Consider the following 16,677-nt stretch of genomic DNA (forward strand, 5'->3'; position numbering starts at 1 on the left):
TAAAGCTTTTGCACTTATGCCAATTGAGTCAATCTTGCCAACTTTAGACGAAAATCGCTGATGTGGACGCAGGCCGTCCTACATTACAAGATCACCGCTAACTTAGATAATTTTTAATAATATTTAATCTTTTTTCGAATTTTTTATTGAGTTATTTATTTATTTTTCCCTTTTTTCTGTTCTTCTCTTTTCTTTCTTTACTTTTCTCTTCTTTACTTTTTTTATTTTTTATTTTTTCCCTCTGCTAGCCATCACCGGGCCTTGTCGATGGCCAAAGACCTCCGCCGGCCTCAAGCGAGGACCGCCCTTAATGAGGATTCTTCCTCAATGATGGTAATAACTATGTGAAGGCTCTTTCACTGAGATTTTCCTAATTAAGCTTATTAATAATCTTTTTGTCAGATTTCCAATGTGGACATCGGGAAGGAGCATTAACTTGTATAATTAATTTCGGAATCAAGCTTCATTGACTGACTCAACAAAATAGGGAAAATTATTTAAAAAGTCCTAAATTTATTGCAATTGTGACAATTTAATCCTAATTTTTTTTTGTCAACTGAGTCATAAAGCTTTTGTGCTTATGCCAATTGAGTCCACCTGGCCAACTTTAAACGAAAATCGCTGATGTGGACGCAGGCCGTCCTACATTACAAGATCAGCGCTAACGTAGATAATTTTTAATAATATTTAATCTTTTTCCAATTTTTTATTGAGTTGTTTATTTATTTTTCCCTTTTTTCTGTTCTTCTCTTTTCTTTCTTTACTTTTCTCTTCTTTACTTTTTTTATTTTTTATTTTTTCCCTCTGCTAGCCATCACCGGGCCTTGTCGATGGCCAAAGACCTCCGCCGGCCTCAAGCGAGGACCGCCCTTAATGAGGATTCTTCCTCAATGATGGTAATAACTATGTGAAGGCTCTTTCACTGAGATTTTCCTAATTAAGCTTATTCATAATCTTTTTGTCAGATTTCCAATGTGGACATCGGGAAGGAGCATTAACTTGTATAATTAATTTCGGAATCAAGCTTCATTGACTGACTCAACAAAATAGGGAAAATTATTTAAAAAGTCCTAAATTTATTGCAATTGTGACAATTTAATCCTAATTTTTTTTGTCAATTGAGTCATAAAGCTTTTGTACTTATGCTAATTGAGTCCACCTGGCCAACTTTAGACGAAAATCGCTGATGTGGACGCAGGCCGTCCTACATTACAAGATCAGCGCCAACGTAGATAATTTTTAATAATATTTAATCTTTTTTCAAATTTTTTATTGAGTTGTTTATTTATTTTTCCCTTTTTTCTGTTCTTCTCTTTTCTTTCTTTACTTTTCTCTTCTTTACTTTTTTATTTTTTATTTTTTCCCTCTGCTAGCCATCACCGGGCCTTGTCGATGGCCAAAGACCTCCGCCGGCCTCAAGCAAGGGCCGCCCTCCCTATCCTCAAGCGAGGGTCATCCTCACCTGGGCCGGCAAGGGCGGTCCTCGCTTGAGGCCGGCAACCTCCGCTGGCCCGGCAATGGCCGATGGAGGGAAAAAGAAAAAGAAAAAAGAAAAGAAAAGAAGAGAAAAGTAAAAAAAGAAGAAAAGAAGGAAAAGAGAAGAAAAGAAAAAAATTAATGTTTTGCTAGAGCTCGCTCGATCCCAGCGAGGTCGAGCCTTGCTAGCCTTTGCCTATGGCCAGTCGCCAACTGTCACAAAGGCCTAGCAACTGTTGGTGGAAGAAGGAAAATGAAAAAGAAAGAAAAGAAAAGAATTTCAAATTTTCAAAATTCAAAAATTTTTAAAAATTGTAAAACTTGTTTACGTTAGCGCCGATCGTGTCACGTAAGATGGCCGGTGTCCATGTCAATAATTTCCGCCCAAAATTAACCGAAAGGACTAGACCGACAAATTGTCAAAAGGTTTATGACTCAATTAACATAATTGAAAATTTTAGGACTGAATTAGTAGAAGTACAATAAGTTTAGCACTTTTTGATAATTTCCTCCGTCCTTTTCTGTCTTCATCGACAGAGGAGAGAAGAGGCGGGCCGCGGGGCAAAGCAACGGACGCAACGACGGGCAGTGCGACAATATGGCTGGGTTACAACGGCGACAGGGTCGCGATGGTCACGAAGTCACGGTAGTAAAAGGGTGCTCGCTACAGCGGCAAAGGGTGGATGGGAGGTGGAAAGAGGGGACAAAAGCTAGGGTTTCTGTTTCTTTTTTATGGGAAGAGAGGGTTGTGAGTGATTTCCCCATACAATAAAGATAATTTGGTCATTTTAGAAACTGCACTAAATTTTTAATGATAGGAAGGAAGGTGTCATTAGACTCTGGTTGCTGTCCCGAGCGCTTCCACTTTTGAATAAGCTACGTAATATTTCAAGTAAGTGAAAAATCAGGTCGATACATACTATGATCTCAATCCATGCATGCGCATTTTATTCCTATCATGTCAATGTTTTACATAGAAAAACACGCAGATTCCACGTACTCTTTTGGGTGTATGCATAACCTTGTCTATTAACACACACTTATTACTAATCAAAAGTACTACAGTACCCACTTATTCTCTCTGTAGGAACATTGTCGTGGTAGTGGATTGTATGGTTGGGACATCGTGACCACTGCGCCCTTCTTGGAAAACTTACCAAAAAAGTCTAAAATTTGCTGCACTTATGTCAATTCAATTCTAAATTTTTCAATCGTGCCAATTGAGTCCTCAAACTTTTGACAATTTATTAATTTAGTTCTTCCAGTCAATTTTGGCTAAAAATTGTTAACATTGACGCCGACCGTCCCACGTGGTACGGCAGGCGTTAATGTGTACAATTTTTATATAAAATTCAAATTTTCTAATTATTTTTAATTTTCTTTATTTTGTTTTTCATTTTCCTTCTTCCTCCACCAGTCGTCGGGCCTCACTAGATCTCGGCAAGCTCAAGCCTCACCAACCCTCGCTTGTAGCTGGTCGCCAACCCTCGCCGAGGCCCCCATGGCTGATGGAGGAAGAAGGAAAATGAAAAAGAAAGAAAAGAAAAAATTCAAAAATTTAAAAATTTAAAAATTTTGAATTTTTTTTGAAATTTTTTTTAAAAATTGTCCATTGTCAGTGCCAACCATGCCATTAGGATGGCCAATGTTCACAATAGCAATTTCTAGCCAAAATTAACCGGAAAGACTAAATTAGCACATTATCAAGAGTTTTAGGACTCAATCAACACAATTGAAAGGTTTATAATTAAATTGACATAAGTACAATAGATTTATGACTTTTTTGGTAATTTTCCCCGCTCTTCTCTGTGTTCATCGATAGAGGAGAGAAGAGAATAGGCGAGCCACGGAGCAAAGTAACGGACACGACTGACGGGCAATGTGACAATATGGCTGGGTTACGACGGCAACCAGGATGCGATGATCACGGTTTGACGGCAGGAAAAGGGTCCTCACTGCAGCGGTAAAGGGTGGATGGGAGGTGGAAAGAGGGGGCAAAAGTTAGGATTCTTTCGTCTTTTTTTTATGGGGAGAGAGGGTTGTGAGTGATTTCCTCATACAATAAGGATAATTTGGTCATTTTTTAAAACTGCACTAAAGTTTAATAAATAGGAAGGAAGATGTCATTAGATTGTGGTCGCTGTCCCGCGCGCTTCAACTTCGAATACGCTACATAACATTTCTACGCGCATCCTATTGCTATCATTATTATATGTATTAATGTTTTGCACAGAAAAACACGCAGATTTTATGTAACCTTTTGGGTGTACATGTAGCTTGTTTATTAACACACGCTTATTGCTAATTGAAAAGTAATATAATACCCACTTGTCTTTCTTAACCATAAAAGCCACGTCGATGCAGAGAAAAGATTATGGAATTATTGCATGACACACTGCGGCAAAATTATCGAATCGTGCGTGGAACGAGCTACATGTTCATTGTCACTTTGTAATAAACATACGTGACGTAAGCAAGTCAGATGCATGCATCACCAGCCCCCAGTTTTACAATCCGCCGGAGCCCATGGTATTACCCTCTTTCAAACAAAGATATTCATCGTATATTAAAAACATTAAAATCTTGGAAATTCTTGTCTTTTCGAATGTCAATCCGGGCGAAACTGGACATCGTTTTTCTCTTGCCATCCAGTGTCCATTTGAACTAATCGACACGGGGAAGAATAGATACAGCGACAGCATATAGGCGTTGCACAAACGTTATTGATCCTGGTTGGTTTACGTGAACCGTACTACATCACCATGTTTATGTTAGCTCCATATGCGTGTGGGTTAAGCTGGTTTACAAATGCTATGCATCGTAAACCCGAAACCGATAAACTAATTGATATGACAAATTGTTATTAGATTTAGACATGACCCTATTCGTCTATATATGTATTTACAATCTATCATGTTATTTCGAATATGGATCAATCCAACTGTATCTCGGGCTTCCCAAAGACTCCAAAGCAAAATTGGGGTAAATGTTGGACAACGGACTTTGGCATCATTTTCGACAAACGCTTGTGAACGATTATTAGGAGCAGCTGGACCGCGAGTCTGGATTTGTTCATGACATATGCTGTCTTTTTTTTCTCTTTCCCTTGTGGATTTTGTACTTTACGTTGTATCGTCGCGAAGATGTTTTGGATTGGCGTGCGGAGATGACGATGGCTCGTGAGGAGCCTCGGGACTCGAAGGAAGAGGACCAGACTTGAGTGAATTCTCATCGTATGAATCTTTGCATGTTTTGGACATATTCTAAGTATCTAACTGTCCTTGTCGGAGCTGCAAACATGAACTTGAACTCCGACACCCTACGTGAATACGTCACGCCTAAAATTCATCCCCAGTTAGGATTTGATCATGAGTAAGTAGAGAGGCTCAACTCGTGCAATCTCTCATAGGAGGAAGAAATTATTGCATACATTATTTTCTTTTTCAGTTAATGTTTCAGAAGTTTATTAATTAAAGTCCTCCCCAGCCAAGTGAGAAAATGAATTTATAATTTTAGTTAATTAGTATTTTAAGAAAAATGTGTTCCATATGCATGTGTGTTTGGGGTTTTTGGGTGAGAGATCGCTGTATCGGGTCTACCGTCCTTATTGATATTGTAAGTAAGTTGATAAGTAAGGTAAATGAAAGTTGTACTGGTAATTCAAAGTTAGTTGGTAATTTAATTAGAGAAAAATCAGTGAATCACACAAAAATGTTGTTCATTTCATAAAACAATTGAAAGATTTAAGGTGCTATTAAAGAAGGTAACTAAAAGCAAGTAAGAAATAAGAAATTTTTTTCCGATATAAGGGAAATTTTTAATTAAAATAAAAAAAAAACAGACGTAGGTAACTAATTGAAATAAGAATTGGTGACGCAAAATTAATTGGTAACTTAATCAGAGAAAAGTTGGTAATCGCTCTTATTAGAGTTATTGATTTTTAAAAGAGTTGGTAAATTTAAGAAGTTAGCAAGCAAGGTAGATAAAAGTGGTAAATAGATTAGATAATAACTTTAAGAAACAATAAATAGACGTTATACGCAACTCAAACAAGAGATTGTAACCTAAAACTAGTCGGTAACTCAATCAAAGTTGGTTAAAGATAAGAAAAGTAACTAATGAAGAATTGGTGAGTTATCATGTTATTACTAGGAAATTAAGTGACGGATAACTTTTGAGAAAGGTATTTATTTGGAAATTACCAAATTCTTCAAAATTCTACCGGTAAGGAAAAAATCTCATTTCTTTAGAAACACAACAGAATTTAGAGATTTTCTGAACGTCAACAATGTTAGAATAAATTTTGCAATTAGAGTAATAAAACATGAAATCGATATTATATTATATTATCACGATGCAAAATGTAATTTTTGAAAACGTCATTATTCACGGTGGGATTGGATTCCAATACAAAATGTGGAGTACATGGTTTGCATCTTCTTCTTTTTTAACTTGTACTTCTTATTCAATCGGTCCTATTATTGACATTTCTCGTATGTCAAGTTGCATTATCTTTTTTCTTTTTATTTGTTCTACTCTCTCTCTCTCTCTCATATTTTTGCTCTTGCAGAGAGTGTGAGTCAAACTCACATATGAAATTAAACGTCCCTAACCCACTCCACCCCTACCCAATTCCCTTCACATTGAGCTGCATGCCCAATGGGTGTCAATTTGCGTTATCAAGTTATACCTAAAACTATCATGAGAGAGAGAGAGAGAGAGAGAGTCTACAATCCTACATTGATTAAATTGATAAGAGCTAAAAGAACAGATAAGGAATAAGGTTGGTGATTCAATCCCAGAATTGATGTCATCCAATCCGCTATGAGAAGCAGCGGGCATGACCCGGTGACAAACTTATCTGAACTCAGTGGAAAACACACAACAAAACTTTGATATTTGCTGTTAGCTTCGGACAAGACGCATACAAAGAACTTCTTCCTGAGTTGCACGTATTTTCCGGGGAGAGAGAGAGAGAGAGGAAGAGAGCGCAGCCACAGAGCCGAGCCAGGTAGTGGAGGGTAGCCGAGCTGGCAGCTTGAGGAGCCGCCACCAAGTTGTGGTGGCTCACGCTTTTGCCCCTCCAGAAACTATAAATTGGTGGTCTCCTCTCTCACCCTCTCTGCTCATCACACGCTGAGGACACTGCCATTTTCTCACTCCAGCACTCAAACCCTTCAAAGAAAACAAAAACTTCCCCACAGCAGTTCTCTACAAGAATTGGAAGAGAGAGAGAGAGAGAGAGAGAGAGAGAGAGAGAGTGTGTGTGTGTGTGTTGGTGAAGATGGAGAGTCGAACAAATGGTCATGCATGTGTTAACTCATCAGTCAACAACAGGGCCTCACTTGAGAAGAAGGTAGGAGAGACCTTCCTTGTCTTCTCCTCTAATGTCTTTTTTAGACGTCTTGTGTCTTGGTTACCCTTTGGGCTATTTGTCTGTCTGTGCGAAGTTTTTCTCTTCTTGTACTCGAGAGTGAACTCCTGCAGACTGTGCCAACACCGCTGCACTAGTTCTCTGTGCCATACTAGGTGGTGTTACCAATTCAAGGATGTAAAAATCTCTACCGGACTAACACAAAAGTAAAAGAAAAACAGAGGGAGCCTGACATGATCTACCTCTGCACTGTCATTGACTCCGCTCAAGGAGTAGTAAAGATTCTAACCTGGCTCTTGAACTGTAAGATGAGGTGGACCTTTCCCTCTCTCACAGGTCTGCTTAATATGAAGGATCGAGAACAGTTAGGCATGCAATTAATTTTTGAGGACATGGGCCATTTTATAGTTTTTCCCTTTTCTTTGGGCTATATAATTTTCTCCAATCATGCCCCTGATTAGTGGATTAAAATTTATGGACAGCACCCTAAGTAACTAAAATTAAAAGTGGGTGATTTAAAGCTACTGATCAGGTATGGTTGGAATGGTTGGAGGGAAAACATGGCCTCTTCTTCTGGAGCAAAAAGGTCGAGCACATTAGGCAACATCAAACCTCAGAAATTACCTTCTATCGGAAAATTGATATGCTGGCTATCATCCTCGGAAACCTTACAAGGAGATACTTGTGTAGTTCTAGAGCACCATGTCACCACCTCATGCGATCTGAGTCCCCCCACTTAAATCACTCAATTAGTCGAGTAATTATTGCATACATCTGGCACTTTAGGCCTAATGCATGTAGTTCATTGGATAGTGAGGTCCACATTTATGGAAGTTCAACCGTTGCCAGAGTGGACGACATAGGACAATGAAGTGACATGGAACTCCTGAAGTACACAAGAACTTCTCACCTACATGACATAAACACCTTGCTTTACATCGTCCATGTACCCTGCACTTCCAGAAGTGGTCAAAGTTAAGACGTAGATGAGAAATAACTTAGATATGTACTCTTCTTTCATAAAGATGAATTATCTGAAAGAGAGCTTAAATTTTAGCTCTTTCCTTTTCAGAATGTCTCCAGTTCCAACCTCTGTGATTAGCCTTATGTTATTGGGTACATCTTTAGATGACCCCTGTTTGGTCTGTGAAGGCAGCGAAAATTTATCAAGATTGTAATATCATTGTTGCTTTTCCTGTGTCTTGATGGCCAGAGAGTGTATATCTTTGGCAAGGGACGGTGCGAGGGAAACAAAGGGATGAAGTCCCTGGTGAGCATTCTTGAGCTTCATAGAGATGCGAGTCAAGTACAAATTATTGTCTATACCGATTGTTGTAATATTTAATTCCAAGTATATGTTAAGCATTATGTGTTTAGTCTTCCTTGATATATAGTTTTACTTCTCACTTTTTCGAGATTGTAATCACTTAAAATGCTTTTTCGTATCAGAAGTCTAAATATGCATTAATCATGGAATAATTCGTGAACTTTAACGTGCCAATGTATTAATAGTTGGGAGGGAAAGGAGCCAACTTGGCCGAGATGGCGAGCATCGGCTTGTCCGTGCCACCTGGACTGACAATTTCGACTGAGGCATGCCGTGAATACTTGCTCAATGGGAAAAAGTTGCCAGATAGATTGTGGGATGAGGTTTTGACAGCTTTGGAACACATCGAGAAGGAAATGGGGGCTTTACTCGGCAACCCTTTGAAGCCGCTTCTCGTCTCTGTTCGCTCTGGTGCTGCTGTAAGAACTCTATCACAACTTCTGTGTCCTTAATCAGTTGAACTAACCCGGAAAAGAGGTTGGAGCCACCAGGCATTGGATGGCTTAGCTTTTACTCTTGAAGTAATTGTATGTTAGTTAAAGGGATGTTCAGTGTCTTTTATCTTGATGCTGAGGCATATCTGTTTACCGATTGTTTCCCGTTGAAATGTGTACTAGATCTCCATGCCTGGCATGATGGACACTATCCTCAACCTGGGATTGAATGATGAAGTGGTGGCTGGTTTAGCTCTGAAAAGTGGGGAGCGCTTTGCTTATGACTCATACAGGCGATTCTTAGACATGTTTGGAAATGTTGTAAGTAGACTGTTCTCCTTCAACTCTGTACACAAAAAACTAGAGAACAATCTATTATACAGTTTTTTTCCTCATAAACCAGTCCATTAGTAAGATTGTTCGCTTGTTTTTCATGTGATTCGGTAACAAGGCAGAACCAGTCAAACTCTGACGTTGAGTACTTTCTTGATAGGGAATGACTCTTTCACCGTCTTGTTTTCTATTACTTTGACTTATTTATAAATTTTTCCTGCATTCTGAAGGTACTGGGCATTTCACACTCCTCATTCGAGGAGAAGTTAGAGTTGATGAAGAGCGCAAAAGGTGTGGACCATGATACTGATTTATCAGCCTCTGATCTCAAAGATCTGGTGGAAGAGTACAAGAAGATTTATGTTGGAGTTAAAGGCATAGAGTTTCCTGCAGGTACTGAACGAAGACCCAGCAATACATGATTCAATGTTTAGAAAATTGATTATGAAAGTTATCTGGAATAACTTAAAAAAGAAGTTGAATTGATCATTCTGTTGCTCTAACCTATTCACAGACCCAAAGACACAACTAGAATTGGCTATACATGCTGTTTTTGATTCGTGGGATAACCCGAGGGCCATCAAGTATCGAAGCATCAATCAGATAACGGGTCTAAAGGGAACTGCTGTGAACATTCAATGCATGGTTTTTGGTAACATGGGGAACTCCTCGGGAACTGGTGTTCTTTTCACCAGGAATCCAAGCACAGGCGACAAGAAACTCTATGGAGAGTTTCTCATGAATGCTCAGGTAATTGTGCTGGTTTTTAATGCACTCTTGCTTGAATTTCTGCATTAATGAGCTTTACTGGCTCATGGTTTGCTGGCTGAATATGCTCTAGGGAGAGGATGTCGTTGCGGGAATTAGAACGCCTCAGGACTTGGATTCCATGAAAGATTGCATGCCCGAAGCTTACAATGAGCTGGTGGAGAATTGTGAAATCCTAGAAGCACACTACAAAGATATGATGGTAAAAGTCCTTCCTCAAAATGGCAAGATCAGTCCTATGATCCAGTATATTTTTTTCTTGCTTGCATTTCTTTCCTCGCTCTCGGATGATCCAGAGTGACAAGTCAAAGCTGCCAATCCAGATCTCTTCGCTTGATTTATTTGAATTCTTTGTGCAACTATTGCAGAATCAGCATAATTAGCAAAAGGCTAATATTGAGCTGGTGCAATATTGGCTAATATTGAGCTGGTACAATATTGGCTTTGACAGGACATAGAGTTCACTGTGCAAGAAAATAAGCTGTGGATGTTGCAGTGCCGGACTGGAAAGCGCACTGGTGCGGGTGCTGTGAAGATCGCAGTAGACTTGGTTAAGGAAGGGCTAATTGATAAGCGTTCTGCAATCAAGATGGTGGAACCACAGCATCTCAACCAACTTCTTCATCCACAGGTAGTAGCGTCGATCTAAGTCTGTCGCCTGTAATTGCGTCAGGAGTATCAAAGAAAAGAGCACAGTCGAGTGTTCAGTGGTAATTGCAATTGTGAAGGAAGAAAAAAAGAAGTTTTGTTTTGGTGTTCGTTACATAACTTATCACATTTTTTCAAGGATTTGTACATGGGCTCAAGTCAACCATCCTAGCCCAAAAAGCCTCAAGCAGAATTGTCTTCTCTAAGAATATGTGTATCTCTTAATCTTCATTGTGTATTCCGATGGTGGTGGACTGTGCTCTGTGTGCATGTTAAAAAAAGTCATGCACCAGTTTATAGGTCGATGACAATGCAATGTGGTATGGATACTGATAATTATTTTCTTTTTTTTCTACAGTTTGATAGCCCATCTGCTTACAAGGACAAAGTGGTTGCCTTGGGTTTGCCTGCATCTCCAGGTGCCGCAGTTGGCCAGGTCGTTTTCTGTGCAGAGGATGCTGAAGTGTGGCATGCTGAAGGAAAACATGTCATCTTGGTACTCGATCTCCCTTGCTCTCTGTGTATACAGATACATATGTAAACATATAGTCTCTACCATTCTATTGATAGATAAAAGTGAATAATGCAAATTTTATGAGCAGTTTGGTTGAAAAGTGAAGTATGAGCAGCTTGATCATAAGAACAAGTTATGTCGCTAGTATATGTTGTCGACTTGCAAGAACAGTCGTATGATTAAGAGATAAGCAGTTCCCCTCAACTTTACGAACATAATGGTTGAAAAACTCAGGTAACGAGTATTATATAAGATGTTGTGGCAGAGGATGTGCTCGGCTAAGAGGGATAATCTAATATGCCAAATGTCAGGTCGAAATGTCGAAGATCAGTTAATAGATTTTGTTAGTGTTCATGGAAGCAGTGCCCATTTATTCTAATTCGTTAAATTTGAATTACCAAATATTGTATGTATCAATTAGAAGAAAACTAAATCCAGTGAAATCTTTAAACTCAAAACATATTCAGTGCACTCGTCACGCAAAGTTATAATCCCCTCAGTGACTGTTCCAATGACCTGGGTTGCATGAGTACAATTCGTAGGAAAAAGATTCATAAATTATCTCACAATCCAACAACTGATCACTGGAATGTTATGTAGTCAAGTTGATGCGCTTTGGCTAGTATAGCAAATATTTGTAAAAAATATGCATCCCTGATTATTGGTTGCCCTTCATTGTGATTCATTTTGCCATTTTGTTCTGTTCTTGTTAAAGGTAAGGACAGAGACTAGCGCAGAAGATGTTGGAGGAATGCATGCTGCGGCCGGTATTTTGACAGCTAGAGGCGGCATGACATCTCATGCGGCTGTTGTGGCGCGCGGGTGGGGAAAATGTTGTGTCTCTGGATGCTCCAATATGCGAGTAGATGACACTGGGAAGGTACAATGCAGTAACATGTGGGGTATATTGAAAAGGAGTACTTCATGTAGCGTAAAGATCGTCTTTTTTGCAGGTACTAGTGATAGGCGACTTGGTAATCAAGGAAGGAGAATGGATTTCGCTCAACGGGTCAACAGGCGAAGTGATACTGGGAAAACAACCTCTCTCTCCTCCGGCTTTGAGCGGAGATCTCGAGACCTTTATGTTGTGGGCTGACGAAATGAGGCATCTTAAGGTGCTTCCTCAATTGATAATAGATAGCAGAGCATTCTGTCGATTTTGTGCTTCCAACATGAAATCAGTTCTAACATGTATGTCGGTACGATGCTCGCAAGGTCATGGCTAATGTTGACACGCCTGAAGATGCTGCAACCGCAAGAAAAAATGGTGCGCAGGGCATTGGACTTTGCAGAACCGAGCACATGGTATTAGTTTGCTGTTGCACTATAATCCATGCAATTGCTTGATCTTCTGCAACATTGTCTTGCTACAAAGCTGTATCTGTTGTTCTTATTGACAGTTGATTTGCACACTACTCTGTTTGATCAGTTTTTCGCTTCTGAAGAGAGGATAAAGTATATGAGAAAGATGATCATGGCTGTGACGCCTGAACAGAGGAAAGCGGTGTTGACCATGTTGCTTCCTTTTCAGCGATCGGATTTTGCAGGAATTTTCCGTGCTATGGATGGTACTATTCTGTTGCTGATCAGCAATTAAGCAATTTAATACAGTTTCTATCAAAGCTACTCTTTTGTTGGCCGGTTTCTCATGACCTCCTTTTTAACATTGCAACGTAATTTTCTCTACTTCAGGTCTTCCTGTTACGATTCGTCTGATAGACCCACCACTTCATGAGTTCCTCCCTGAAGGAAACATTGAGGAAATCATCAGTGAATTGACAGTGGAGACTGGTATTAGTCAGGAAGAAATCCTGTCAAAGATCGAGAAATTGTCCGAAGTTAACCCAATGCTTGGTCTTAGAGGCTGCAGGTTTGTGGTACATCTAGAGAGTACATTCATGGGATCTTGTATGACGTTTCAAGATGATTTAGGATCCATTTTTTATAGTTAATTTTCACCATGATCTGTACCTGCTGTACTGAATGGCATTTTTCCATAGAAATCCCTGAAACAGAACCAGAAACACTTTTTTTTTTCGTTTTTTCTTTCTTGATCACCTTTGACAGATTATCAGCTAAGGCTTCCAATCTTCACCTTAGCATACTTGTCTCTTGCAGCTTCTTCTACAATCTTTTCAGAGGGAAAAAAACATGTCTAGAACAGGATTAGGCCATGTACTCATCATATTCTCGAGCTAAGATCAAGATTATGATGCCAAAATAGTCGCCTAACTAACGGACGTGAGATGTTGGGTCCAACAAGGACAGATCATTACCATTATTTATAAAAGTGTTGACTGCGTGTGTACAGGCTTGGAATATCGTATCCTGAGTTGACGGAGATGCAGGCACGCGCTATATTTGAGGCTTCACTCTTGGTAAGCAAGGAAGGCATCAAGGTCCTTCCCGAGATAATGGTTCCACTCGTTGGAACACCTGAGGTATAAGTTCTTCGATTATCTATTAACCAATATTTCCACCAATTACTGTTCATTATGCATCGACAGCAGAGAAAATTCATTTCAAGATTGCACGCATCATAGTATGTATAATAGACGGTTTGCAGTATTTCCATTTTGAGGTAAAGGCCCGTCGTAAATGCTAACGCGCAGGAGCTAGAGCATCAGTTCACTCTGATAGAAGGTGTGGCGAAGAAAGTGTTCTCCAAGACCGGTTCTTTCATAAGCTATCAGGTGGGGACCATGATCGAGGTCCCGAGGGCATGCTTTGTCGCGGACGAGGTATGAAAGAATGAATCCTTACTGTATTTTCTTCTCCATCCATTTCCAACTTGAAAGTTTCTCTGATTTTGGAGTTTCAAATTTGTTTCTTCTCCTCTAATTCAATAATGGTAGATAGCAAAGAATGCGGAGTTTTTCTCGTTCGGGACGAATGATCTTACACAGATGGCTTTTGGGTACAGCAGAGACGATGTCGGCAAGTTCTTGCCGACATATCTCTCAGAGGGCATTTTGCAAGCCGATCCATTTGTGGTGAGCTAGTTATATATATCGACCACTCGGCATGAATGATCAAGCCCTCGACAGTTTTTAGACCATCATCCTTCTAACTCGTTACTATGACCATGTTGAAAATAACTTGCAGGTACTTGATCGGAAAGGCGTGGGGGAGCTGATCAAGATGGCAATAGAAAAGGGACGGAAAGCTCGGCCTGCCTTGAAGGTAATGAACAAATCCCACAAAATACATGCGAGCGAAGGACTAAATGAACATTTTGAGAGTTAGTTCAAAGAACTAGCCTTACCATAGTCCTGAAATTCCGGTCTCATGACTCTCACTATCAGAAGTTCATCCTTGATTCATTTTTGTTGACGCCAAAACAAGCAAAATCGGCCATTTCTTGTTTCGTTTTTGAGGATGAGCCAGGTTCTCTATTTTACCAGCATGTATAGGAGGTTAGCCGACTTGATGTTTATAAAACAGGTTGGAATATGCGGGGAGCATGGGGGAGAACCGTCGTCTGTCGCGTTCTTCGCAGAGGTTGGGCTGGACTACGTGTCCTGTTCGCCATTTAGGTAAGAACGATGGTTTCCTTCATCAAAGTTTCAGGCAATTTCACTTCTGAGCAACGCTAGAGACACTACACATCTACCGACCAAATTTATGTCACGAAATTATATGGGTGTTTAAACGAGCCCACCACTTCGTACAATGACTCCACTCATTTAAGCACTCGATCAAAGTCCGTCCCATCATTTAGTGAACCGAGTTAGTTAAGTGAAGACGCTATGCCTACAATTGTTGTTGTTGCCTTTGATATTGTGCGTACCAAAACTGTTTTTTGTTTCACCTGATGATGTGCTGATGCATTGACACTTGAAACAGGGTTCCAATTGCAAGGCTAGCTGCAGCTCAAGTTGCTCTATGAAGAGTAGAGTTGGCTAAATTCTCCGGTTTTTTTAGCGCAGCCTTGGTTTGCAAAATAATTCATCCTTTTAGGATGTTCACGATGATGATGACGATGATGATGATCAATTCCTTGTAAAATAAGTAGAGTATGCGAGTGCCGTGCACACGGCCTGACTCTGAGCTCTGTACGCACCCTATCTGTATAAGACTCATTTGAAGTTCTGCTATATGGATTACTAAGTAGGTCTTTTGAGTGCCCTGGATTTGTCCATATCTTTGAATGGATTTGTCACATAGATCGTAATGATACCATGCAATCTTTCGGGTCGGATCTCTAAGTTCGCGACACTCCCGAGCACACGTTGCACAATCAACGTAACCCTAATGGCCCAAGCCGTGTCGGAGACCCACCAGTACACTACAAACAGACCACTTCATCCTTCATAAGTCAACTAGACCAATCGAGCTCGATAACGTTTCAAGAATATGCGAGACCAACACTAGTGTTCACTGAAAGCCATAAACTCCCCGGCGGCTCGGACATTATGATCATATTTGTCCATGTCATCCATAAACTGAGCCCCTGCAAAAATTTTATCGAGAGAGGGGGGTACTACAACAAAGCGTAGGAAAATGAAATCATCTTTCCTGAAAATGAATTCCTTTGAAAATATATTTCGACAAAAAAGTCATTTTCCACTATACAAATGGATCCTTAGGGTCCACATCCCAAGGTATCATGGTCAAAGCAAGGAGTAGAAAGATCAAAAAGTAAGGGTGCGTATGGTAACGTTTCTATTTCTGGGAACAATTTCTTTTCAGAAATAGTTTTTTCTATTTCTATTTCCTGAAAGAGTTTCCGAGCAAAATAATGCGTTTGGTAACTGCACAAAATTTCTATTCCTGGAATAGAAAAAGAACAGAAATGCGTTTGGTACAACCAAAAAAATTTCTATTCCCAATTTTTTGCATTCAAATCTATATTTTTTATTTAACTATAAGTACAAGTTATAAGTGAAAAAAAATCAATAAGCATGGTTTATTGGTTTGTTTAATCCTTTTTAGGGGTTTAAAACCCTTTTTAATTTCTAAACTAAGGAATCTTCAAAAATACCACTTGGGCACCTCAAAAAATTTAAATTTCACTCAAAGTGGGTGGCCACAGGTATTCTAAGCAATTCTGTGAAGTTTTGAATTTTTTTATTTTTTTGATTTTTTTAGCACCTCAAAAAATTTAAATTTCACTCAAAGTGGGTAGCCACAGGTATTCTAAGCCATTTTGTGAAGTTTTAAATTTTTGATTATTTTTGGGCACCTCAAAAAATTTAAATTTCACTCAAAGTGGGTGGCCACAGGTATTCTAAGTAATTCTGTGAAATTTTGAATTTTTTGATTTTTTTTAGCACCTCAAAAAATTTAAATTTCACTCAAAGTGAGTGGCAACAGGTATTCTAAGCCATTTTGTGAAGTTTTGAATTTTTGAATTTGTTTTTTACTTTTGGGCATCTCAAAAAAATTAAATTTCACTCAAAGTGGGTGGCCACAGGTATTCAAAGCAATTCTGTGAAGTTTTGAATTTTTTGATTTTTTTTTGGCACCTCAAAAAATTTAAATTTCACTCAAAGTGGGTGGCCACGGGTATTCTAAGTCATTCTGTGAAGTTTTGAATTTTTGAATTTTGGATTATTTTTGTGCACCTAAAAAAATTTAAATTTCACTCAAAGTGGGTGGTCACATGTATGCTAAGCCATTCTGTGAAGTTTTGAATTTTTTGATTTTTTTTGGGCACTTCAAAAAATTTAAATTTCACTCAAAGTTGGTGGCCACAGGTATTTCAAGCCATTTTGTGAATTTTTTTATTTTTTTGGGGTAAAATTTATTTAAAAAAAAATTTTTGGTAAGGAAATTTATTAAAATTTTTTACTTTCCCTAA

General features: G+C 39.2%; 1 protein-coding gene across 2 annotated transcripts; it reads left to right on the forward strand.

Moving 5' to 3' along the window:
- The first annotated feature begins 6,587 nt into the window (after positions 1–6,587).
- Positions 6,588–15,003, forward strand: LOC115691361 (pyruvate, phosphate dikinase, chloroplastic-like). Of its 2 annotated transcripts, XM_056305606.1 has the most exons (20): positions 6,588–6,832; positions 8,064–8,120; positions 8,363–8,596; positions 8,795–8,932; positions 9,175–9,337; positions 9,459–9,694; positions 9,786–9,914; positions 10,164–10,343; positions 10,719–10,856; positions 11,590–11,754; positions 11,828–11,989; positions 12,090–12,179; positions 12,304–12,442; positions 12,567–12,744; positions 13,186–13,315; positions 13,487–13,615; positions 13,730–13,867; positions 13,980–14,057; positions 14,319–14,410; positions 14,721–15,003. In XM_056305606.1, exons 1-20 carry the CDS (start codon positions 6,761–6,763, stop codon positions 14,761–14,763), a joined length of 2,691 nt encoding a protein of 896 aa, XP_056161581.1. In that variant the 5' UTR covers positions 6,588–6,760; the 3' UTR covers positions 14,764–15,003. The 2 variants fall into 2 exon arrangements, with proteins under 2 accessions (XP_056161581.1, XP_056161582.1); XM_056305607.1 differs by lacking the exon at positions 8,064–8,120.
- The last annotated feature ends 1,674 nt before the right edge of the window (positions 15,004–16,677 follow it).

This window comes from Syzygium oleosum, unplaced genomic scaffold (genome assembly GCF_021117445.2).
Source record: "Syzygium oleosum isolate NSW1041296 unplaced genomic scaffold, Sole_v2.1 Sole_v2.38, whole genome shotgun sequence".
Classification (NCBI taxonomy): Eukaryota; Viridiplantae; Streptophyta; class Magnoliopsida; order Myrtales; family Myrtaceae; genus Syzygium; species Syzygium oleosum.

Coding starts and splice junctions, on each gene's coding strand:
- LOC115691361 (XM_056305606.1), top strand. CDS start 6,761: ATGGAGAGTCGAACAAATGGTCATGCATGTGTTAACTCATCAGTCAAC. Junction 11,990..12,089: donor ACGAAATGAGGCATCTTAAG/GTGCTTCCTCAA, acceptor GATGCTCGCAAG/GTCATGGCTAATGTTGACAC. Junction 14,058..14,318: donor AAGCTCGGCCTGCCTTGAAG/GTAATGAACAAA, acceptor TTTATAAAACAG/GTTGGAATATGCGGGGAGCA.